The following is a 16,067-nucleotide window of genomic DNA, read 5'->3' as shown; positions in this document are numbered from 1 at the left end:
GAAGCCTCCCACATGCTGACATTGAGAAACGCTTGGTTTGCGATTGGAGCGGGTCCATCCCCTTGCTGCTTTGCTGGTGGTCCCATAGGAAAAGATCAAGCAGGGAACACAGAGACTCGGGAAAATAATCCTGTTTTCCTGCTTGAGAAGTTACCTCATAGCAAATACTTTCAAAGATGACCTTTGGGTAAAAGGCTGGCGTATTTAATGGATTTTTTTGACATTCCTTAACATCCTGAATATGAAACCACAGGGAAAATAACAGTGTGGTTCACCCTGTTGTGAGATTGGATGAGAAGTGAGACCACCCTCACTCTTGACACCAACTGCAGAGTTCAGGGGTCCCAGACCATGCTCAGGCTTGCTAATTATTTTGAAGGACTCTCTGGACTCTCTGAAAGCTGCTCAACTCAGTTATGATTTGTTACAGTGCAAGGACCAAGATTGGCATCAGGGCAGCGTCCTGGAGAGTTGTGTGTGTGGAGCTTCCAGCCGCCCTCTCCCCAGGGAGTCGCTGACAGCGCTCACTTCCCTGGCAGCATCAGGAGACGACTCACAGCACTGCCAACCAAGGAAGCCTCGATGTCTATAGAGTTTTTATTGGAACTTGTTCTCGGAGACACGACTAACCACCCACGTGGCTGGCCTCAGTCTCTAGCTCCTCTGTGGGTTGAGCTGATGCCACATGACCCATCACCCCTGCCTTAAGTCACAGTCTTAGACTCTCTGGGCCAAAGGCCCCCAGGTAAACAAAGGCAGCCCACAAGGCAGGACATTTCAGGGGCTGAGAGATCCCATCCTAGGAGCCCAGCATAAAGGCCAGACCTCTCTTTGGACCAGGTTAAATTCTCACGGCACACCCATCAGGCACCTGGAAGGTTCTGAGGGACCAGACACCATGCCACACCAAAGTGGAATAAATTTGGAAGTAGCCTATCACACACTTTGTCTCAGACTTCCGGAAGAGAAAATCTATATTTAAAAAAAAAAAAATTTTTTTTTTTTCTTTCCAGAACATTTTAATTAGCTAAATTCTATACTTGAGTTTAAACATGGAGCCTGAGGAGAGAACAAATTGTTACAGCGTGGTGTCTCCTGGACGCCAGTAAATGGTTACAGGACATTGTCAGCATTTGGATTCGATATTCCTGAGTCTGCCTTGCTGAGCGAGAGGGCCGGGTGCTGCTGATTCCACTCCAGTGCCCATGGGAGCCGGGGTTGCGTCTTCCCCGCAGTGATTCGAGAGGAGTGCTTCTGCTGTGTCTCCGCTGCTTTGTGTGAGCGGGGCCACCCTTCTGTTGGTGGGCATCGCTCCAGATGTTGCTTTTGATTACATATTTCAAGATCTCCCCTGGTTGTATTTCAATACCAGTGCAACCACATTTGATAATCGTCTTTGTACTTACATCCTTGTCCATGTAGAGGTAATGTCCTGATCTAGAAGTGTTTGCTCCCTTCACACCTGTTCAGGTTCAGGACTGCCATGCCCCTCCCTCCCAAGGCCCCCATGTCCAGTGTGGCCTGAAGAGGTGTGCCACATAAGCAGGGCCCCGTCGGGAGAAGAGGAAGAAAGGAGTGTCATGGGAAAAGGGGACAGCATATGCAGAGGCCCTGAGGCCAAGGGGAGGGGCATCCTGTGTTCAGAGGAAGCCAGCTAAGGCAAGGGGCTGTACTGGGCTGAGTGCGCATGCAGGACCTCACAGGGCTCCTTCTCCTTGGTGCTTGGAAATCTCAAACTGCATCAAGGAATCCTATGGTTAACAGCCAGAATGAGAACCGGAATTAAGAAAGTAAGTTGGAAGGTCGGGATTTTCGCTTTAAAATCTAAACATGGAAGTAAGTTAGGCACAGGTTCCCGGTCAGGTTGGGACCTTGTCATAGGGTGATGTGTCCTGTCAGCTGGCGTCTTCATCCCGTAATCCTTCAGATAGGTAGCCAAGGCACTGTCTGCAGATGCTAGTCTGTGGGTGTGTGCTCTGGAGCGCATACCTCGGTGCCTTGGGGGCGGTTTTAGAGAACTGGGTCTGCTGGGAGGAGCCATTTCAGCAGGGAGGCTCCAGAGGAGCCTCTGTAGCACCTGTGCTCCCCGCTATAGGGCAGAATCACGGCTGCTGTGAAGAGCACGTGCTGGGCAGGGGAGGGTCAGCGCCAGGTTTCCTGAAGTCCATCATACTGACGTGACAGAAGGGAACACTTGTTCTCAGGAGATCCTCACAAGTTACTCTCAATGGCTCAGAAAGGTGGTCGATGTGTTCAGGCTGCCAAGGCTAAGCTTCCCATGGCTGAGCCCCACTGAGCAGACCCTCTGGGTCCCCTTCCCCCTTCCCCCTGCCAGGAGGCAGCCACTTGAAAAGGACTGGACAGCTTGAGGGTCACAGAGATCTGGGTTCAACATCCATCTCCCTGCCTCAGTTTCCAGGTCCTCAGCATAGAAGTGGAATCCCCCAAATTGGATTGCAGAGACCCCAAATGTGAGATATCGTGGGCCAGGCATGCTGCCTAGAGACCAGCCCTGAATCCATTGTGGATGATGCAAGGCCCTTGCCCTGTCTGTGGTGGCAGCTTCGGCCTCGGCCTGGCAGCCACTGCCTAAAACCTATTACCGCTTTCCCTTTGCCCTTGCAGGAGCCCTGCACTTCCCTGTTCAGAATCAAAGAGCAGATGGCTCTTGGGAGTTGAAAGCTTTGTACACTGATTTGCAAGAAAAACAGGCAATGTAGCAAGCCCCAGGGGAGGTTGTCTGGCTGAAGTGTTCCCCAGGAAAGGTAACTGCAGGTGCCTCCAATCCCCTCAGGATAGTCCCCTTTAGGGGAAAGAGTTAGAGGGTGGGCAGGCCTGGGAGCCGTTTCATGAGGGGGCAGAGAGGCCTCAGGGTTCTCCAGCCTCGGCCTTTGAATGCCATACAGCCCTTCATCTGGAGCCCAAGCTCAGACTGGGTACGCTGCAGGAGGAGAAGCTAGCTCTCTGCCTGTGGGTCCAGCTCTGGGGTCAGCACTTTCTGCTTGGCACCCAGCCCGGAGCCTGTCTTGAGAAACGCTCAGGTGAGATGTCTTGAGAAAAGCGCTAATCCCTATCATCAAGGCCCAGGCCAGCCTGCGTGTGTAGGTGCAGACTGGGCTGAGGGCCCAGTGGCCCTTGTTGAATCGTGCTGAGGTTCTGAGGCTGCCATGGAATTTGCTGGATGAAGTTGCACCTGCCCTCTTTGCCACCCTGCCAGTTCCGGCCCCAGGCTTCACTCCCTGCTGGTGGTTGGTCATCACAGTAGAAGAAAACAGGGCAGCAATCTTAGAACGGCTTAAAACTAGAGTTACATATAAGTTCAAAACAGGACGGGTACAGACACTGGACCCCAGAAATAAGTAGTTTTGGGTGAACAAGTCACACCCTCTGCCTCCCACAGAGTCCCGTGTGAGATCCTTCTAAAGTGCTCGTGCATTCCAGCAAGTGTGTGTGCCTTCTGTACTCAGGGAAAACAATAAAGAAATGGTCATGAAAATAGAAGATAACAGGTAAGACAGAAAGTATAAAAGGAAAATTCAAAATCACTGGAAAAGGGAAAAAAAAAAGATGAATAAAAAGGTCTAAGGTCAAGTAAACGAGAAATCACGAAAGAATAGGTAGATTTTATTTATTTACCTGAGAGAGAGAATGAGAGAGAGAGCATGAGGGGAGGAGGGTCAGAGGGAGAAGCAGACTCCCCGCCGAGCAGGGATCCAGATGTGGGACTCGATCCCGGGACTCCAGGATCATGACCTGAGCCGAAGGCAGTTGCTTAACCAACTGAGCCACCCAGGCACCCAAGAATAGGTAGATTTTAAAATAAAGCTAAAAGACAGCTAGCTAAAAGAATTGAAAGGTTAAGGTTCTAAGGTGAAACTAATTAAAGACGTAAGTTAACCAAGCGTAGAAGTTAGGAGGGAAGGAAGAGTGGGTATGAGGGTCTCAGGAAGGTGTGGAGGTGGGTCTGTCAGTTCCAGATGGACCAGAGGACCCTCAGCACCCTGGGTTCCAGCGTGGGCATCCAGAGGTCTCTTCCATTTCAGAAGGGGCTTTGTGGCTTCCGCTGCTGTAGACCTGCTCAGCACTCTAGGGGCTCCTGGGAGTACCAGCGGGCTGCGAATCCTGACTCATTCCAGCCAGGAAGCACGCTTCTCAAGGCCCGGGTCACCCAGCCCTGCAGAAGGTGGCCTCAGGCCCCCCTACACTTGCATGACCAGCTCCACGCGCCTCTGGCCGCAGCTCCCAGGGGAGCTGGGCTGGCTTTGCCTCTCGTTTTCACCCTCTCTCTCGTGCTGAGAAATGTTCTTTGCATGCCACGAACAGGTCCTGGCCTTCCTGCTCTTTGTCCTCATCACCCACAGCTGATGTCTTCTGAGCTCCGGCTGCTGCAGAGCATGGTGCAAGGCCGGCGCTTGTGACACTCAGGGTCTGCTCAGGGAAGCCGCAGAGTGGGTGACTGCAGCTAGGAGCCTGCCTGGATTATGATCCAGCTGCTGCTTTCTGTGTAATCCTGGGTCATGCATCTTTTTTCAAAGCTCAGGGTCTCGCCTCCAAAATGAAATGTCAAATCCAAGTGCTTCCCCCACTCGGCTTACTTGTTTCTTTACTTTTTTTTTTTTTTTTTTTAATTAACATATAGTGTACCATTAGTTTCAAAGGTAGAGTTCAGTTATCCCAAAGGCAAGGGAAACAAAAGCAAAAATGAACTATTGGGACTCCATCAAGATAAAAAGCTTTTGCACAGAATCAGGGTTTCTTTATAATGACATTTGGATCGAAGTGTTAAAACTGTATTAAGAAACACATTCCCCCCCCCCCCCCCCCAAGATGTGTCCTTGCCTCATTTGAAACTTCGATCTCATTAGACACTTAACCAGCATCATGACCTGCAGCCAGTCTTGGCCTTGGCACACACACCCTGAAATAAAGCTTCCTCACACCTCTCTACTGGGAGAGTGCTGAGAGCACAAGGCCAGCAACCTACAGACCATTATTCTCAGCAGGCTCACTGGTGAACGTCCTTTCCTTTCCCTTGTGCAGGAGTCAGAATTGTTTCTGTACCACAAAGCCGTAAGTCCAGCTGAGATTGCCCTTTCGGCAGGTGCAGGCTCTTCATAAAGAATTTGTAACTAAGTGGATCAGATTTCTCACATATCTAATGCTCAAGTTATCCTTGATTTTGTAACACGTCAAAAAATTGAACCTAGAAAGTAATTGTATACTAATGAAGTAAATGAATAGGTTTTGTTACTTCACTTCGAAGTTTTGTTTATGGAAAATCTCCTGAGATTCTGTTTCAGACAGTCTTAAGCTAAATCAGTTTTGAAACTGCTGAGCTATTCATATCCAGGACCTTGCAGGTTCAGTTCGCTGATCAAGGGTCAAAAGAGAACATGGGGGCGCCTGGGTGACTCAGTCGGTTAAGCGGCTGCCTTCGGCTCAGGAAGCCCCGCGTCAGGCTCCCTGGCTCAGCGGAGAGCCTGCTTCTCCCTCTCCCTCTGCCTGCCTCTCTGCCTACTTGTGCTTTCTCTCTCTGTGTCAAATAAATGGATAAAATCTTTTAAAAAAAAAAAGTTTGCAATTAAAAAAGAGCGAGAACATGGTCCCAGGGCTCGAAGATGTCATTGAGCGATGTCATGGGAAGATGGACTGAACTGGACTCTAGGAAGGAGAGCAGGGATGAGGGACAGAGAAGGAGTCCTTCCTGGCAGTTTGGGACCACCTCCATACTTGACTAGCAGGGTCTGTCTTGGGCACCATCTTCACTTGATTGCTTATGCCTGCCTGAGGGCAAAGGGATAGTGCTCTGATCTGCTTGCAATGTCTGCACTGGTCAGAGGATAAGAAGGTGAGGACACCAGGCAGTATGTTGCCATCCCTGATATGGACAGACCTATTTCTCTGTTGTTTTTAAGATTCACACCAGTGGTCAACAAACCCGCAAAAAAATAAATCTGGCCCACCATCTGTGTATGTATCACCTGTGAATTAAGAATGGTTTTTTTAGAGGATTTTAGAAAAATCAAAATAATAATAATATTCCATGACATGAAATTATAGAAAATTCACATTTCATTGTTCATAGAATAAGTTTTATGGGAACACAGCCAAAGCTCATTTTTCTGCATCTTGTCTATGGCCACTTGAGTGCAAGAATGGCAGAGTTGAATAGTCGTGACAGAGATGAGATGGCCCACAAAGCCTGAAAGATTTACACTGGTGGTTTACAGAAAAAGTTTGCTGACCCTTGATTTAGAGCAGCATATGGGAATGAGTGGGAGAGATCCCTGACTTAGTCATGGGGGGTGACCTGTGCACAAGCCCTGCCTGCCACCATCTCTCATTGCCTCTCTGGTTTCTCCATCTGTTGGAAAGGGATATGGATGGATGACCTCTTCGATGCAGAGAGTTTGTGGTTCTGTCCCATTCAGGGGCCTCTTGGTCTATTCTGATTCTCTTTGTTCTTTCTCCGCATGTTGTAATTTTATTTTAAGGACACAGTGAAGGGACATTTGGACTTTTAGGCTCTGTGTGTCAGGAAGCTAGTTCTGAGACCTTCATGTCTAGGGATTCCTTTGGCTGGAAGACCATAGAGGAGTTAGCAAAGACTAGCTTTCGGGACCCAGAGCTGTCCACCACCTCTCCCCTTACCCCGTACAGTGACCTGTGGCTGCCACAGCTCTGGGCTTCCATCCTGAGGGCTTCACACCCCAAGAGGAAAGCAACCTCTGCTTCCTCAACTCCTGATGGAAAGTCACAGGGAGGGCTCTGACTGGCTAGCTTGTGTCCCAGGGCTTTGCCTTGACCCATCACCAAGACCAGATGGGTGAGGTACAGCACTTGATCCCGCCCAAGCCTTGGGGGAGAGGTTGGGACTCAGTGTTGGGCAGCGCCACCAGAACCCTGAGTTGGTGTAGGGGAGGGCCCACTGCCATAGGGAGGCAGAGGCCATCTGGGCAGGTCGAATAATAAAGATCCTTATCAGGGCTCTTCAGGATCCTAGAAGGGCGTGTAAAACTAGACCAGGCCCTGTCCCAGCAGAGTTAGAGAGTTAGACTTGTTGCCAAGCCTCATTCAGCGAGAAGCACCCACTAGCCTAGACTTGGGAGGAACTGGGGGCTTTGGGCAAGGGGCCCCGATCATGTCTCGTGTCCTGCAGTAATGGGGGCGGGGCAGTGAACGAGGTAGAAGGAAATCCCTGCCCTGGGAGCTGGTGTCTGGAGACACGAGAATAGCATCCTCGTCGCGTCCTCCTCCTTGCAACACACATCGGTGGCAGAGGCTGCTGTCGCTCTTATTGCCAAACCAGGTGGGAGCCCAGGCTTATGTCTGAAGGGAGGTCTGGTCCTCACAGCCTCAGGGTTTTCCCAAGCTCCTTCACTCCCAGATCGTTCTGCCTGCAGAAGCTTCTTCAGGGCAAGTCTCGTAAGACAGGAGGTTGACAGGGGCACACAGCAGTGCCTTCTCAGGGCGGCGGGGGGGGTGGGGGGGTTTCTGGTAGTTGCTGCCAATCCTTTCTGGAACGGGGTGGTATATAAATGACCGTATGGCATGGGGTCGGGGCAGTGAGGCACCCTTGTTCAGAGATGACCTTTGTGACACCCAAGTTTGAACCCTGCTCCATGACCCTGAGACCCTGAGCTGTTTGTTCTTCATTCAGAAAATGTTTATTGAGCACCTGCTCTGTACCAGGCTTTGTTCCGGTGCCAGAGATAGAGCGGGAAATAACACAGGCTAGGCCTCTACCCTCATGGCTTGCGTTCTGGTCTAGCGAGGACTCAGACACATGGGATTTGGTTGGGAGAAGTGACACTGATCCGGGTAACTGGCTTCATAGCTAATAACATAAAGAGGTTGAATTGTCAACATTTCTAGAACAAAATGCAGTACCTCTGTGACAGGACAGGAGAAACACCAAGTAGAAAAGGAAGTATTGATAAATTGGAATTTGATTAAAACTAAGATCTGTTCATCAAAAGACACCATCAAAAGAGTAAGAAGACATGACGTAGACTGGAAAAGGGGTTTGCAGAAAGGGCTCTCTGGAGGATAAAGACGTGAACAGGTGCTGCCGGAAAGAGGTCGTCGGGGGACTATTCCACCTATGAAACGGTGCCTGGTTTCGCTGCTCACCAAGGAATCGTGAGTTAAAAGCGCACGGAGGCAGCAGTTCGCAGCCAGCATGTAGAATAGCCACACCGCCCAGGAATGCCACCGTGGGCGCAGTGAGTGGGGGCTCGGTGTCCACTGACGCTGAGCGCCCCTGCCCTGCTCTCCAGCTCTCCACCTACCGGTGTGTGCCCAGAAGACGTGCAAGCTGGGCGCTTGGACGTGAGTGTCTGCAGCCACGTGCTTCCGGATACCCAGCCCAGGTGCCAGTCCAAGCAGGTGGGCGAGCAGACTGTGTGGCAGGTGCCCACCACGGGGCATGAGGCGGCTCCTGAGATGCCCGAGACAGATCTCACAGCGATGAGGGAGGCGGCCAGACCTGGGAGCTGACTGCGTGGGACCCCATAACATCAAATTCAAGAAGAGGCCGAGCCCACCCAGGTCCCAGAGGTCAGGTGGGCTCTCAGGAGCCTGGCGCACCTCGGGGAGCTGAGCCCTAAGGATCTTATATCTCAGTCATTCTTTTTTGTTACCATCTGTAAGGGGGGGTGGGGGGGCCACAGAACCTTGGGGGGAATGGACATTTGCTCTGAGGTGACGTGAGGGCTGCAGTTAGGCTTCCTGGGGAGCGGTGGCTTTGATGATTCTGAGGAGGTGGGAGAGAGGGATGCTGAGGTCAGAGGCCTGGAGGGCCAGGCTGCCACTGCCGGGACTTTGGGTTTCATTCCCAGTGAGGTAGACAGCTGTGACTTGTCCACCTCTAACACAGAGGGGAGGAGGGCTGGAAGGTTCTTGGCCCCGAGCCCGCCACAGCGCTGCCTGGTGGTGGCGGGGGGGATCTCCAGAGGACTTCTAAGGATTAAAAATGACATCTCCACACTTTGGCAACTAAAATGTTATGACAGTGGATTTGCTCTCTGAGAGAGGAAGCCTTTAAGAGTCCCCCATCGTCCTGGGGCCCTGTCCGTACATCATGCGCACCCAGTTCCAGGCCATCTGCACTCCCGAGCTCATTGCACCAGAGAAACGTCACGCACAGGGTGGTCAAGCAGGCCTTTATTCCTCAGTGACACCCTCATTCCGAAGGTTTGTAAGAGGCGCCCCGTTGCTCCCCGTTCTTTCCTGTCTCCACCAATTTCGTTGCCCGATGGAAGTGAGAGGGTTTTACTACAAAACTTTCCACTGTATTCCAGCACTAGAGTTCTACTTCGTGAGCTCCCTCGAAGGCCATGCACATCCCAAGGCCCAGCCACCTTCACAGATGCCACAGATGAGCACGGGGGGGCGTGTGGCCTACAGAGCCCAGCCTTAGCACCATGCACGGCACACTCTCCACACCCATCAGTGAGCAGCAAAATGAATGTAGTGGGTCAACTGGCATTTCTGGAAAGTGAAATAGTGGAGAAAACAGAGTTCATCTCACTGAACAAGGGAGACCCTGTGCGGGGAAACCTCTGCTACTTTACGGCTGCGGGTGTGTGTCCTCTATCAGAGTGGAAGCTGTGGCTGCCGCTGTGCGTCATGGTCAAGAGTATAAGGATAGTGCTGTCGGGGTGAGAAAGGGGAGCTCTGAGAAGGTTAGGGGGACAGCACGATGCGTGCAGGTGGGTGAGTGGTGGGTTGCGGCTCAGGTCTGCCTCTCCCGGGTCGAGCGTCCGCTGCCTTCAGATACCGGTTCTTGTTTTCAGAGTTACGTAAACAAGCTCTGGGTGTCTGTGGCCAAGCCACGCACCAGCCTGTTCCCGGAGAGAAGGGAAGCCTGCTACTCCAGGGAGGGCACGTCAGGGTTTACTGCCGGATGCTCCCAACATCACGACTGCATTAAGGAGCAGCTTTGCCAGGACTGCCTCCCCGAGGCTTCTCCTGGCCGGGATCCCAGAAACTTTGCTCATTCAGGGTTTCTGTGCATCACAGGGCAGCTGGGGTCGTCTGAGCTACAGGCCGTACAGACAGGAGCTGGAATCTGGTCTCTGCACCTTGCTGGCTTTAGACAGCCATCACCATTCAGTCCTCGCTCTGGGCTGGACACTTAACACACAAGTTCCCAGCAAGCCCTGCCCACACACAGCCTGCCTTGGGACCCTGCCTTCCAATCTTTCATCCCAGTGCCAAGTGGGGGTGCCCGCGCTCAGGGAGTGCCAGCCTCCCCCTTCCTTCCAGGTTGCATTTTCAGCCACATCCTGCCCTGTATTGGGTCCAGCTGGTCACAGATAAGGGAGGGCAGGCCACCCGTAGGCAAGCCTCGGAGCAGGGCCTCGACCAGCTCACCGGCTCCCCGGATCCCCCAGGGCAGGGTCCGTGTCTCCAGGCTGACAGACCAGAAAGGGAGACTGAGCTCATAAGAGTTCGTCTTCTCCCGTCTGCCAGTCCTTGAAGCGCCTGCGCCCTCCCTCCTCAGGCAGGCCCAGGAGTGATGTTCCCTCTGAGCTCCTGTTCCCAGACAGAGCCAGGCCTGGGTGTGGCACAGCCTGGTGGCCAAGTGCACGGCTCCTCTCATAGTGAGGCCCAGGAGACAGCACCTGGGACCCCGCCACGTCTCAGGGCTGCTCCCTGTGCGTCTTTCCTCTGCTTCCTTGTGGAAAACCAGTGCTTTCCCAATGGCAAGGACTAGAAAACCGCTCAGGTCTTCCATTAGGGTCTTTCCAGGGGGCATCTCTCCTCCACCGGTCTTTGCCAAATTCTCTGAAGTTCACGGCTCCTAAGTGCTGCCTGTGAGAGACATGCTTGCAAAACTTGCAAAAAGTGGTCTCTCTCTCAGAACCAGCACTTACTGCTCCCGACATAAGCCAACTGATTTTTGCGTCGTACATAACTATAATCGTGATTCTGCCTCCTTCAAGTTCTGAGGCTCTGGCTGCACAGCCTCTGGTGATGTTCCCTCCAAGAGCCGGGGGTGATTGGGGGAGGGCAGAGTCTGGATTCAAATGCATCCCTGGCCCCTCTCAAGAATGTTCTAGAACTCACAAGACAGTACACGTATGGGAGACAGTACATGTGTGAGCGCTTCGAATTTCTCATTCCTCAAACAATGGCTGGCGGCCAAGCGGGGGTCCCCCAGCAGGTGGGGCCTGGGAGTGACGCCCACTGTGTCCCGCCTTGCAGTAGTAGTGGACGTCAGCTCAGCGAGGTGTTCATCCAGCTGCCCTCCCGCAAGGAGCTGCCCGAGTATTACGAGCTCATCCGCAAGCCTGTGGACTTCAAGAAGATAAAGGTAAGCCTGGCATAGGGTGTGGGAAGTGGGGGTTCTCCGCAGAAGTGTGCCCACATCAGTGTTTGGGGAATCTGACCCAGTACCTTCCGCATCTGGGCGCTACTGGGGTGTATGGGACAGATGACCACGGTGCAGACCGGGCAGAGCCTGGGCTCTCTGACCAGGGGCCCAGTCACAGACTTGTGGGATTCCTCGTGGCCTCAAGAGCCCCAGCAGCCCAGTTGGTGGGAGAGGGTCCTAAGGGTGTGTTGGTGGGCAGTGTGTTCGGGGCTCCTTCAAGGTTACCCATGACCTAGGCTTCAGAAGTACAGCTCTGTGTTCAGTGGGCCTGGGCTTCCGAGTCTGTATAGAGGTGCCCAGAAGACAGGGCCATGCCCTTGTTAGGCGGAGGGCCTCCCGACCCCAGGGTCCCTGGGCACAAGGCAGATTGCCAAGGTAAGGCTGCTTTTCCCACCGCCCACAGGAGCGCATCCGCAACCACAAGTACCGCAGCCTCAATGACCTGGAGAAGGACGTCATGCTGCTGTGCCAGAACGCTCAGACCTTCAACCTGGAGGGCTCCCTGGTGAGGAGGCCCCCGGGGTGGAGGGCACGCACTCCTAGCTTTGGCCACCTTCACAGCACGCCCCTTGCTCGGTTTTAAATTGACTGATTAAGGGGCACCTGAGTGGCTCAATTGGTTGAGTGTCCAACTCTTGATCTCAGCTCAGGTCTTTTTTTTTTAGATTTTATTTATTCATTTGAGAGAGCACAAGCAGGGGGAGAAGGAGAAGCAGACTCCCCACTGAGCAGGGAGCCCAACGTGGGGCTCGATCTCAGGGTCATGAGTTCAAGCCCTGCATTGGGCTTCACGCCGGCGTGGATGCTACAACAGATTGATAAAAAAGAATTCCCAACCACTTAGAATATTTTGTCAACTATAAAGGCAATGTATTCCTTACTAAAAGAGGCAGAAAAAAAAAGATTAGAGGAAATAAACTCAGTCTGATCCATCCAGGATGACTCAGTGAGCAATCCAGTATATATGTTGGAGTTTTACTTTGAATTCACTAGGGACTTCTCGAAAGGAATCGTGTGGATGTGTCCTTTCCTGCAGTGAAATTAACACACACATACACAACGTCAACTTAGCGAACTTTTCCTAAGTGTACTTAGGATTGATTCTCGTGGAAAAGAGATGTTACAGTCCTAAATTTGGGGGAAATGCTGCCTTAAACAAGGGACATGCATTTCCAGCAATACTGCAGACCTTCTCAGAGCCCTTAAAAGCCTGTGCTCACTGGGATTCTTTAGAGGAAGGGAGGAACTTGTAGTCGTTCCTAAACTAACACATCCACACTTTTCTCCGGGTCTCATGTTCTCTCAGGCCCTGATTGGGAAAGGGTTACTGAGGGCCCTCTGCCCTGCACAGGCTGTCCTGCCAGAGGGCCCGGCCAATGGCCCTCATCAGGCCCCAGCCCACTCAAACCCCACGTGTCTCCTTCCAGATCTATGAAGACTCCATCGTCCTGCAGTCAGTTTTCACCAGCGTGCGGCAGAAAATAGAGAAAGAAGATGACAGTGAGGGCGAGGAGAGCGAGGAAGAAGAGGAGGGCGAGGAGGAAGGCTCTGAGTCTGAGTGTGAGTCCCAACGGTGGGTGGTTGGGCAGACCAACATCACAGCCAGGCAGCTCCCAGCCTCCCCTGACTCGGCTTGCCATGCTCTCCCAAGCTCACGTCTTTCTTCCTTTTTCCCCCACTTTCTGGTCCCTACCCCAGCCCGCTCAGTCAAAGTGAAGATCAAGCTGGGCCGGAAGGAGAAGGCACAGGATAGGCTGAAGGGGGGCCGGCGGCGGCCGAGCCGCGGTTCGCGGGCCAAGCCGGTGGTCAGCGATGATGATAGTGAAGAGGAGCAGGAGGAGGTGAGCCCCCAGGGCCCCGGCATGGGCAGGAGCAGGTGGCCGGTGGCACTTGGGTCTTTGGAGCTCTGTCCCCATGCCAGGTCTTGGACCCTTCTGTCATGGCGTGGGGAGGGTCGGTGCTCTTAACGCCCCACTCCACAGATAGGGAAACTCAGGCTCAGGGTTGTACACGGCATAACTCCAGACCAGGTCTGTGTGGCCCTAGTGGAACCAGTGCCCTGAGACCAGTGCCGAGAGTGGGGTCAGGAGGCAGCGGGATGGAAGATGCCACCAGACAGTCCCCCATCTGTCACCCCTGAGCAGACACAGCCCCCTCTAGGAGGATTTCCAAACAATGGTGGTGGATAAACACAAAACCCAAAATCCCGTGACCTGAAATTAGCGAAACGGTGCAGAACAGATCCCGTGAATGGTGCCGTGAGTGGTGTCTGGATGTCGCCTGTCCCCCGGAGCAGGCTGCCATCCTGGTGCACGGGGAGGAACTGCAGGAGCATCAGGCCCACGGTGGACATCGGGGGCGGTAGCAGACCCGCTTGCCGCATTTAAAGAAGCTTTGCCCTCTGGCTGGGGCCTGCGTGCCCGGCCCTTCCCTGCTGCGGGAGCTGGGCAGTTGACTTAACCTCTGAGCCTCAGTTTCCACTTCCAGAAAACAGGGAGGCCCAGTGGATTTCCTGGGGCCTGGCTCCTGGCAGAACCCGTTGAGTGCCGTCTCAGGGTTGCTGTTTTTCTCATGCAGCCAGTTGCAGTAATAGCAAAATCTGGCGCTTCGGAACAAACCTGACCGTACACATGATAACCTGATGAGGACATTAATGATGTCCTGGCCAACGGAGGGGTGGCCTGTGTTACAGAGAGGAGCGTCCAGGCTGTAAAGCTCCCCATCTGCCCAGTCCGGATGCAGCAGAGCGTTTTGTGGCCCTGGCCAAGCTGTCTAAAATGTTTGTGCGGAAGAGCAAACATCCTCCATAGTCCGGAATAGCCATGGTGGTGGTGAAGCCGCAGGTCGGGGGCACAGGGCCAGGCACGCCGCGGTGGGAGGACGCAGGGAGGGCCCAGTGAGTCTCCCAGGTCCAAGGAAGAGTCCGTGTGGGCGCAGGGGCCAGGCCCTGGGAGGAGAACGGCATTGGGGCTTGGCTCACGGCGCCCCCCTGCTGCCCGCTCACCGCCAGTGAGGGCAGTTCAGCCGGCCAACATGCTCAGCGCCTCGGTAGGCCCCAGTGGGGGGCCCTCGACGGTGGGGCTGACCATGCTCTCTCCTCCTGTCCCCCTCCAGGACCGCTCAGGAAGTGGCAGCGAGGAAGACTGAGTCCCAACATTCCAGAGTCTCGACCCCGGGCCCCTGGTTCCAGAGCCGAGGCGGCGTAGCCCTTAGCAGTAACGGGTAGCAGCAGATGTAGTTTCAGCCTGGGGGTAAAAACTGTATAAACGAAAAGCTTCCATATTTATACAGCAGAGAAGATGTAGGACTGTTTGTGTCTGGCCCTGTCCTGGCGTCAGTAGCGTTTGTAACAGCATTAACTGTTGAAAACAAGAATTAGGACTCGGGGAACACGCGACACCCGGTCGTCTCCTTTCCCGGCAGTACCGTCGCGGCCGCAGTTGGGAGTCACTGTAGTTTCAGCCGTGGGTGCACGCGTGTAGCCGTCCACCCCTCGTACTGTATTCTGCGGGACAGGTCAGACCCGCTGGGGCCGGGGGCCACAGGCCCGGCGGGGGTATGTCAGTGTCACTGGATGTCAAACAGTAATAAATTAAACAGACCACAAAGCTCACGGCCTTGCCTTCTGGTGGACTCATTCCAGGCTCCCTGCGGGGTCGCCGATGCCTTAGGGGCCCCGTCCTCCTCCCGTCCCCACATCCCATAGGGTCCATTTCACAGGGGAGGACACTGAGGCCCAGGCAGAGGAAAATTCGGACCTGCCCAGTCGCCACACCCTCTGATCTCCAGATCAGGCTCTTGGCCCTGCTGGGTGCCCTTGCCATGCAGGGAGCAAGCAGCTCGCTCCCTTCCCTGCCTACAGCCGAGGCGGGGTCGGGGAGACAGTCACAGAACCAGGCTCGTGCCACACAGAGATCTGTGTTGTGGCCTGGGAACCCCGGGGCACTGTGGGAGCCCACGGGACCAAAGAGAGCTTCCAAGTCCAGAATGTACGTTGCGTTCTATAATTCGTGTCTCTTCAATAAGATCTTCTTTTCATGACTTGCCTTTGATTCTCTAAACGCTGTTTCCTGTAGTTCTAACATATTAATAACAGCTGCTTTGAAGTCCAACATCTGGACCCTCTCAGAGAAAGGGTCTATTGACTACTTTTTCCCTCTGTGTCAGTCACGCTGGTTTCTTGGTGTGCCTTGCATTTTTTTTTTTTCCGTTTAAAATGGACATTTTAGGGGTGCCTGGGTGGCTCAGTCTGTTAAGCGTCTGTCTTCGGCTCAGGTCATGATCCTGGAGTCCTGGGATCGAGTCCCGCATCGGGCTCCCCCTGCTCGACGGGGAGTCTGCTTCTCCCTCTGACCCTCCTCCCTCTCATGCTCTCTGTCTCTCATTCTCTCTCTCTCACAAATAAATAAATAAAATCTTAAAAAAAAAAAAAAAAAAGAATTGCTGCTCTACAGAAATGGAGAAGGAAAAAAACCCAAGAGCTAATTTTCTGGAAGGACAAAATGCAAAACCAACTTTGATTAAACAGAGGATATATAAAAGGCAAGTTAAAAACCTGTGTACAGGGAAACAACAACACACACATTCAGCAACTTGTATAGTTTTCATTATCGTACTTCATACAACTGTAACAAAGAATGAGCCAGCTCTGTGTACTGATACGAAAGTCTCCAAGGTATGTGTATTT

General features: G+C 53.2%; 1 protein-coding gene across 12 annotated transcripts in view; it reads left to right on the top strand.

Moving 5' to 3' along the window:
• The window catches only part of SMARCA4 (SWI/SNF related, matrix associated, actin dependent regulator of chromatin, subfamily a, member 4), an 89,133-nt gene extending 74,140 nt beyond the window's left edge, over positions 1-14,993 (top strand). For 8 of the 12 annotated variants that reach the window (XM_034997901.1, XM_034997902.1, XM_034997903.1 and 5 more), the window contains 5 exons: positions 11,212-11,320; positions 11,784-11,885; positions 12,808-12,940; positions 13,079-13,221; positions 14,495-14,993. In XM_034997901.1, coding sequence (XP_034853792.1) covers positions 11,212-11,320; positions 11,784-11,885; positions 12,808-12,940; positions 13,079-13,221; positions 14,495-14,527 — 520 coding nt within the window. In that variant the 3' untranslated portion in view covers positions 14,528-14,993. Of the gene's footprint in view, positions 1-430; positions 944-11,211; positions 11,321-11,783; positions 11,886-12,807; positions 12,941-13,078; positions 13,222-14,494 lie in introns of those variants that run through there. The other 4 variants (XM_034997898.1, XM_034997908.1, XM_034997907.1 and 1 more) reach the window with 4 other exon arrangements.
• The last annotated feature ends 1,074 nt before the right edge of the window (positions 14,994-16,067 follow it).

Source organism: Mirounga leonina, unplaced genomic scaffold, assembly GCF_011800145.1.
Source record: "Mirounga leonina isolate KUSES-001 unplaced genomic scaffold, KU_Mleo_1.0 Mir_94, whole genome shotgun sequence".
NCBI classification, from domain to species: Eukaryota; Metazoa; Chordata; class Mammalia; order Carnivora; family Phocidae; genus Mirounga; species Mirounga leonina.
This window is presented reverse-complemented; position numbering and strand designations above follow the sequence as displayed.